The 8,800-nt window shown below is 41.6% G+C and overlaps 1 protein-coding gene across 1 annotated transcript; it reads left to right on the top strand.

The window, feature by feature from the left end:
* The first annotated feature begins 4,437 nt into the window (after positions 1–4,437).
* On the top strand, positions 4,438–8,725 carry spdya (speedy/RINGO cell cycle regulator family member A). Its single transcript, XM_061083419.1, has 6 exons — positions 4,438–4,672; positions 4,762–4,820; positions 4,911–4,996; positions 5,101–5,272; positions 5,524–5,881; positions 8,664–8,725. The coding sequence occupies exons 1-6, from the start codon at positions 4,438–4,440 to the stop codon at positions 8,723–8,725; spliced, it is 972 nt and encodes a 323-aa protein (XP_060939402.1).
* Positions 8,726–8,800: the final 75 nt, after the last annotated feature.

Genomic DNA, 8,800 nt, shown 5'->3' with positions numbered 1-8,800 from the left:
TTTAAATGTTTTTTAGAAGAGGCAGATTTGTATGTCCTCTTGGAGACTCCAGCACTGCACAGCCGACAGTGTGGTAAATGATGGAAAGAGTAGTCACAGTCCTTAGTCACCTGCTGTATCCGTCAGTTTCAGGTGACTGAGGTTGTTGAATCTGACAAGAGCCCTTTCCAGGAGAAAGCTGACAAAACAAAATGTTGATAAATCCATTTTACAAATCCCTTCCAGCAGTCATAGATAGGCAAAATATATTCCCATAAAAGTGGTTAGGTTTATAAAAAAAATCCTTGTCGCGTGCTCTGAACCATCCCTCTGTATCTTGCAGAGAACAAGCAGCTGAGAGGATTAGTGGGGCTTTCAGTGAACTCCTCAGCGTGCACACATGTCATGTTAAAGCATATAAAACTCACCTACTTGTAAGTCCGTAAGCTCATTTGTGTAATGAGGGCTGGCCTGAGGCGGCTTTTTATAGCCGACAAAACAATATCCTCCTATGTAGAACTGGGGCTATTTCAACGAAAATTAAAAGAAAAGAAAATCAACCTACATGAAAATAAAAGTGAAAGTCTGTCAATTGTGCTACAAAACATATTTTTAGAGTTATTTTCAATCATTATCTTTATGATATGGAAACAACAATTTTTTTAATGGACACTTGTGGTTACATTGGCCATATTAAGATAAGATAGAGATAAGATTAAGATATATTATTTGTCCCAAACACATGCACAGACATGCACAAGCACACTCATGCAATTGTAGGGAAATTGAACCTGTGCTTTTAACCCATCTGGTGCAGGACACACAGAGCAGTGAGCAGCCATGTACGGCGCCCGGGGAGCAGATGTTGGGGGAGTAAGGTGCCTTGCTCAGGGCCAGTAGACAGGGTAGGGAGAATCCTTTTGGATTTTTAGACAGATCAATCCAGGTTCGTCTTTTTGTTGTTTCTCCATGGAGTCGAACCAGAGACCTTTTCTGCCACTAGTCCACCGCCTCTCCCCATATTACCTAAAAGGCCAAAATCGCTGTCATTCAGTTATATTTGGAGATTACGTTTCTAAATATAGCATCAGATCATTGGAGCAGGGAAGCTTTTAAAGTAACACAAACTAGTGCCTATGGGTGTGCGGACTATAGTAATCTTTTTTGTTGGGACTTTCGTTTTAATTCTCTACAGAAAATGACAAAAGATTAAATCAAAAGACCAGGATCAAATCTAACTGTGTTGGGATTGACTTATTTACATATTATATATTAATTTGTGACACTGTCACATCCCTAGCCTACATCCAGGGCCATCTCTCTAATTTTGTGGTTCAGACAAGATTTCTGTTGGCGCCCCTGAGGGGGCAGATATTTTTTTTCCATTCTAAACTTTTACAACATTTACAAAAAATTGTACAGTATATATTTCAAATATTACTTTATTCACCATCTGCTCTGTGTCCTGCTATCATCACAATATGTCACTTGTACATGCACAGTATTCCTTATGTATTATCTTAGTTTTGATGTAGAATATAACCTTATTATTCATACCAGGCCTTTCATTTGTGTACTGGGGAGCAGGTGTTATTCATATGACACTTTGACTTCCTACAACTTTGCATACTTAGGCTTCCACCAAGAGAAGGGAGGTTGTGTGAATCTTTTGTAGCAGGAAGGTCAGGGCAGGCTTCATAGAGACTCATTAACCTCAGCATTAATAAAATGGCATAGTCACAGCAACCTGCAGAGGTTTGTTCAGCCTCTAAATATCAAGGAAACCAATGCAAAACAATCCTTCTTCGTTCGCTGATGCTGTTGAGCAACTGAAACTGAAACTAACCCCTGTTTCAGACATTTTGTGGCTCAGCAGTTCACTCCCTCTCAGAGGTTTCAGGGTTTTAATGCACAGTGGGTACTTTTAAACAGTTGTCATTCCAGGAGCAAACATCTGGTTGAGAGACTACCTAAGACAAGGTAGGAAGCCATCATTGACCATAACCTTAGTTTAAGGGTAGCCTATAATTGTTTATCATTATGCACTTTATTTTGTTAAACCTCCCAAGTCACTGAGTGCATGACTTGAATTGTTAAGTATCTTGGTAACTTAACATGTTTAATCTTATAAAGGTGTGTGGGTACATTAAATGTGTCAGAAAGTGGAAAAGCAGCAGGTCAGCGTGTCCCAGCATTGTGTTCTTCTACAGCAGGGTCCAATCCAAATGCAAAGGGTTCCAGATAGAGAAAATGTCCTCAAGGGAAGGTCTGTAAGGTCATAATGTCTAATGATTCAGTGCAATATGAAATATTAGATATATCACATCTGTGAGTAGTCAACAACTGACAAGTATATTGCAATAATAGTTTAACTATATTATTGTGAGTGTTCACATTGAATGACTATTCTAGTAAATAATAAATGCTAATGCCAAGTAAATGATAAAATACAAGACAAAAATACTTTTAAAGAAATGTTCTTAAATGTGTAAAGTGTAAATTAAGCTTACCTTTTGGTTTTCACTTAACAATCTCAACAAACTGTTTAAAAATGAAGACACATCTTATCAGCTGAACAGCTCTAACAGTTGCTTTTCTCTTATTTTTCTCCACTAACATCCCATCCCCACTTTTCTTGTTTAGTGAAAGATGTGAGCTCGTTCTGCCAGGATTTTAAATCTGGGCTGATTTTGAGGTATAGTTTTGTTTCCCATTGTTTAACAACATGTGACACAAGCTGTTTCAAAACTGCCTGACCGAAGAAACTAAGGAACTAAGATGATGATAATTAAGAAATAATTTGAAGAGAAAAGTTGTTCAGGAGAAAAAAAAATGGCTAGTGTTACCAGAAAAATGGTAGCATTAAATATGAATTTTTATATAATGAAGTCCTGATATTATGAGAAAAACGTAATAATTCATTTTAGAGGGGGTATATTAATATTCAGACTGTACTCTTGTAATATACGACTTTATTCTCAAATGTCATTGTTTTTCGCCCTTTAAGTGGCTCTGATACTTTGTCTATAATACCTTGTACAACAACTCTGTCTATTATAATTTATAATAATCTGTATAAAATAATCTGTCTATAATACTCTGTATAAAATACTCATAATAATCTGTATAAAATACTCAATATTTAATACTCTGCATATAAAAACATCCATATAATACTAGACATATAAAACTCTGTATATCATAATATACATATAAGACTCACTTTATAATACTCTCTATAATACTATGATGTACCATTTAACTGTTGTGATTATTAAGAGAAACTAAATGAAGAGGTAGAGGATAGGACGCAATAAGCGTGCGCGTCCCCGCCTGCAGGTGTGCTAATGGCGCGGGTCCAGGAGCTCGTGCCCGCGGCAGCATCTCCTCCTGAGGTCTGAGGTGTGTGGAGCTCATCGGTCCGTGAAGGTGATGGAGGCTTTCTATACTCTCACTCGTCTACACATGTGAACCGTGATGTTTCTGCTCGCTGTGGTCACGGACATGTTTCCCTCCGCCTCTTCTAACACTGCCAGCTGTTAGTTCACTCTCCAGTCGGTCCGCTCGGGTCGGGTTAGCTGCTGGTTTCTTTCTCTGCTTCAGCCACTGGAGTTTAAACAAGCCCCGCGCAGGTGAGGACCTTGAGGACGTGTTTGAGGTCTGTCTTGAAGTAAACCTTCACTTTTCCGCTGCTAATGTCCTCACTTACTTTATATTACACTTAACTTCCTGGTTGAGTGTTGAGTTCTAGCTTCGCACTGCGATTAAGTAAAGTCCGAGTTAGCTTCTTCGAGGCTGGCAGTAGTTAGCTGGTTAGCCTGTTAGCTTAGTGTCTGCTCGTCATGATGAGCTCAGGCTAAACAGACAGAAGTAGAATGACAGATTCCCATTGAATCCAAAAAAGCTGCTCCACATCTCTCAGAGATGTCAGTCCACTCAGTGTGTCTTCATCCAGATCCATGAGTTACTCCCTGGGAAAATGCCATAATCCAACATCTATGAAAACCTGTATGTTTTTCCTAATTTTATTTTAGTGCGTGGTCTTTAAGTTTCACCTCGAGATTTTGTAATGTTTTCACTCAAATCTCTGTGCTCACACTCAGATATAACCTTCCTGTGCTCCAGCTTCAGCAATTTCATTAGTCATCACCATCACCTCCCATCACTTAAAATGTAATGGGTCCATTTCCTGTCCCATACTGCTTCCTGGAAATCAGTTGTTTCGTGTTATCTTGCTTAAAATCCAACGAGCACACAAACAGACTGCAATGAAAACATAACCTTGATGGACGAAACTGTACCTTGTGTATGTTACACAACTCGTATGAGGGACCTGTGGCTTTTCATCTAAGCCCCTTCATGTTGTTTGCTCATTTGTCAACTACCTCTCCTCTCATCCCCTCTCAGAACAGACCTCACTCCTCCTCCTCTACCTCCGCTGCTCTACACCGCAGTGCAATGAAGCACCCACACAGGTGGTGCCAGACCCCTCCCTCAGTCATCGTCCGGGTCAAACCCAACAGCACTCACACTCTCCAAATCAGGAGAGGTCTTCGGTTGAAAAGAGCCACCACCCCCGCCGGGAAGAGCACGCCGAGCCGGCTGCAGATTGGGACGCCGAAGGCCAGAAACCCCTTGGTTCCAACTATTGTCATCCAGCATCAGGAAATGGCTTCATACTTCAAACTTTTTGGTGAATAGAGATAAGATAAACAACATCTTTAAAGTCCAAGTGATTAATTGTACTTTAAAAGGCCGTTTTTAAAATGAACCTGTTTACAGATGATGACTTCATTCAAGACTTCCTGTGGACGGACTGCTGCCGCAAACTGACAGACAAGGCAGGAGCAGATATTTGGCTTTAAATTCTTTCTGAAGCTTGCTCACTGTTTACTGACTCCCAATCTCTCTCTCTCTCTCCAATTCATCAGTACCTGCTAGCCATGACCTTTGTGTACTTCAAAAGGGCCTGCTTCACTATTGACGAGTACACCAGGAAGAATTTTTTCACCGCACTGTAAGTTTAAGACGATAAGCAAACGCTTTGCGCCGCTTATTTTTTTACCCCTCGTGGCTGATTCGCTGGCAGGAATGAAACCGGCTCGTGTGCTCCCTCTCTAGGTATCTTGCCAACACCATGGAGGAGGACGAGGAAGAGAGCAAGTACGAGATTTTTCCATGGGCGCTGGGCAAGACCTGGAGGAGGCAGTTTCCCAGCTTCCTCCAGCAGCGAGACAAGCTGTGGGTTCGCATCGAGTACCGAGCGGCTGTCAGCAGGCGCTGCTGCGAAGAGGTGCACACGAGTTCAATTGCCCAAAGAGACTGATAAATGGTGTTTCCCTGTGAATTCTTTTTAAGGGCCTTGTTTTTGCTGGACAGGGCAATATTTATTTCTTTGGGTTAACGCCAGATATTTTATCTCTGTTGTGTTTTTTGCAGGGGTGTTTTTGTTTTTGAATTCATCTATTCCTTTGTCTCTCTCTCTCTCTCTCTCTCTCGCGCTCTTTCTATCTCCCTCTCTCTCTCTCTTTCACTCCTTGGTAGGTGATGGCCATTGTGCCCGCTCACTTTGTGTGGCAGCGGGAGCGATCGGAGCTCCACAGCGGAGCCCAGCGACAGTACACTGGCAGAGTCAACATCAGTATCCCCCGGGGACCCTTCGCCTCGCCAGTCACCTGTGTCCTCTGTCACCACAGCACCAGGTTAGACCAGGGCCTAGGCTCCTCCCATCCCAGCAGAGGGTCTCCTGCACTGAGCCCCAACGCCACCTATCCAGACCCGTTCATGGCCATGCTGACTTTGGAGACCACCCCGCCCAGGGCTGCAGCCTCTGGCAGGAAGGCAGCAGAGACTAAAAGACACGTCCAGCCTTCGTCCTGCTGCTGTGCTGAGGGGGTTCCTGGTAGGTATCACTAATCCAGATGTGCTTCTCCTCCAACCTCTAAAATCAGGACATAGTCTCACACTGAGGAAGCCCTGATGGTGACCTCAGGACTATGTAGGTTATTCCATTATTCAGACACATAGCAACCCTATATCCTGGAAAAGCTAGGAAGAGTTGGCTACACTGTGATATTATTTAACTGATACATCCCACCATGATTGGTCATTTTTATTACAGTCCCGTGAAGGAGGTGTGACGAGGGTTTCAACAAATAAGATCAGATCAACTTTACTGTTGCCCCACCTGGAAAACCAAAAGACAGAAGAAAATAGAAAAATCAATAAAGATTTCATAAATGAATACATATTAAACTAAACAAGTATTTGTACATTATGTATGAAATAGGCATATACATAATACTAAACGTGACCTTATTATTTTCTTTTCCTGTCATTTGGCAGAGGATGACCCATTCTGTTGAAACATAGTATTCAAATATTGTTTTTTTTAACCAGAAAAACAGATATATTTCATACAGTTCAATAAGAGTTACCTTTAAAGATAGAGCCCTCTGCTGGTCAATGGGACAAAAATACCATTTAGATTCAAGAAGCTCTTTGAAAGTACGTTAGTGTAGAAATAGTGATTAATAAGTATCTCCCCCCAGCTCAAACTGTAGAAAGTTAAAAGGCTCCAGAACCTACAGAAGCCATAAACTACACATTTCTCTTACGTGTGAATGGAGCAGCTGAATGTTGTTTGCCACATACTTTCACAGAGCAGACGAGGTTGAATAACTAAAGCAAAATAATAAAATGACAGAATGACACTCAGAGTTGATGATGCACATCTTCATGAAATCGTCCCCACTGGCTTTGAGCTTTTAATATGAGTTTAAGGGAGCATCTGTCTCTGGCAGCATTATTATCAATCAGGCTTTACTGTCTGAAACGTACTTGCCCCCAGTAACATACAGCAAACTGAGAACTGTAGACTATTAAATGCACATTAAGCTTTGTTTTTTTCATACCATGCAATTCCAACCATTACACATTACACTTGTAGCTGCTGCTAAAGAGACATAAGGAAATATTTTTATTTGGAAGTGGAGCCCTGGACGAGAACGAGTGGAAACATTTCCACCTCCTATTCCAGGGAGTCTGTGTGTGTCAATGTGATTCAGGTGGATTACACCTGTGACGAATTTCACCGAGCAGGATTAGGAATTCAAACTGAAAAGATTGTGCTATATCCCGGCGAGACCGACTTGGATTCGCAGAGCATCAGTGTTGTGTTGGGGGATAGGATTTATTCCAGCATATTAATGACCCCCTATAATTCGGATTTGGAGCATTTTCCATGTTTCTTTTCAAAGTTATCTTGTTACCAGACACCTCACTGGAATACATTTGTGTACCCATTATAAACCCTGAAATGGAGTCTCTTTGCCAGGCTGCTGCTGCTCTTCTTCTGGTAATATTTGGACATTTAACTATTTCTTTTAGGGTTTTTTAGACAGGCACCATATATTTACTAAGGAACACCTATACACCCGCTTATTCATGCATTTATCCAGTCAGACAATCATATGGCAACAGTGTAGTGCATGAATCATACAGGTACAGATCCGGAGTTTAGTTAATGTCCACATTTAACATCAGAATGGGTCAGAATCTGACATCAACAACATGAATGGACCCAAACTGCCTCGTGTCAATAGTTCAGACTGGTGCTGGTTGGGTAATTGTGTGCGATGTGAATGTGGCCCCTTAAATACCAATCCACCATGGTGATAATCCCATGGTTCATCTGAGTGTTGCTGCTGGTCATGTGCATCCCTTTATGGCCAGTTTACCATCTGCTAATGGCTAATTCCAGCATGGTAATACATCTTGTCTGAAACTGGTTTCATGATCATGTCAATGGGCTCAACAGCACCCAATACAAAGTGGCATCACAGGCACCAAGCAGATTTAGGTAGTTCTTTGCTAATTTTAGATATACATAGTGTGGGTCGTTCTCAAACTGAGGTGTGGTCAGGCGCATAGATATCTTGAGGCCAAAGCGATTGCATCATTAGCCTGCCCCTAAGTCAGTGGTGCAGGATTTCACTGTTATTTTAAGGGCACATTATTGTGATGATAAAATGCACCTACACAGACAGATGCACAATGCATTTACACACACTCAACACACTGATCTCAAACACACACTGATGGTCTGCTTGTGTGCTTTCACTTTGCACATGAACAGATTTGTTTATTCTACAGAGAAGTGTGTGTCTGTCTTATTGCCCTTTTCACCCTAAACACACCCTTGGGTAATTAAGAAACTTAACTTACACCATTAATGTATTTACACCATGCACTTAAGACCAAAGGCTTGACAGCATGGATACTTGACCCAAGCACGACGGTTCCCAACGGGCTGAGCTGGGTTCGGACAAAAACTTTGAAATTATATTTGGGTTTCGGGTCATTTGGCTGCTCTGTTTGTCTGTAATCAGGATAACGGGCAATAACCAGGCAGGGACACTGTGTTATAGGTGTACGAATTAAATCAAATAGATCCCTCTAGGTTCAGTGAAATTCAGGATTGTCACCAGATGTGAATCCAGTGACTCAAACACATTGTAGTTGAACAGGAGATTTGTAGCATAAATGTGAAGCTGACCACTGCAGCAATGATGTGATAGTCATGTCAACGTGGAGCAGAATCTCAAACACCTTGTTGAGTCCATGCCACAAAGAATTGAGGCTGTTTTTCCTAACTACATGTGTCTGTCTTCCCTCTCTGTCAGGGGATGAGTCTTCCTGTGGCTCTACTCTCGACACCTCTATGAACTGGATCAGTGAGGAGTAGAGCGTCGCCACCGCCGCAGTTTTACTACGTCCCTCTTTATACCAACAAAGAAGTCGTCATATTCTGCATAACCTG

Source organism: Limanda limanda, chromosome 12 (assembly GCF_963576545.1).
Source record: "Limanda limanda chromosome 12, fLimLim1.1, whole genome shotgun sequence".
Taxonomy (NCBI): domain Eukaryota; kingdom Metazoa; phylum Chordata; class Actinopteri; order Pleuronectiformes; family Pleuronectidae; genus Limanda; species Limanda limanda.
The sequence above is the reverse complement of the archived record's forward strand: the minus strand, read 5'-3'. Positions and strand labels throughout refer to the sequence as shown.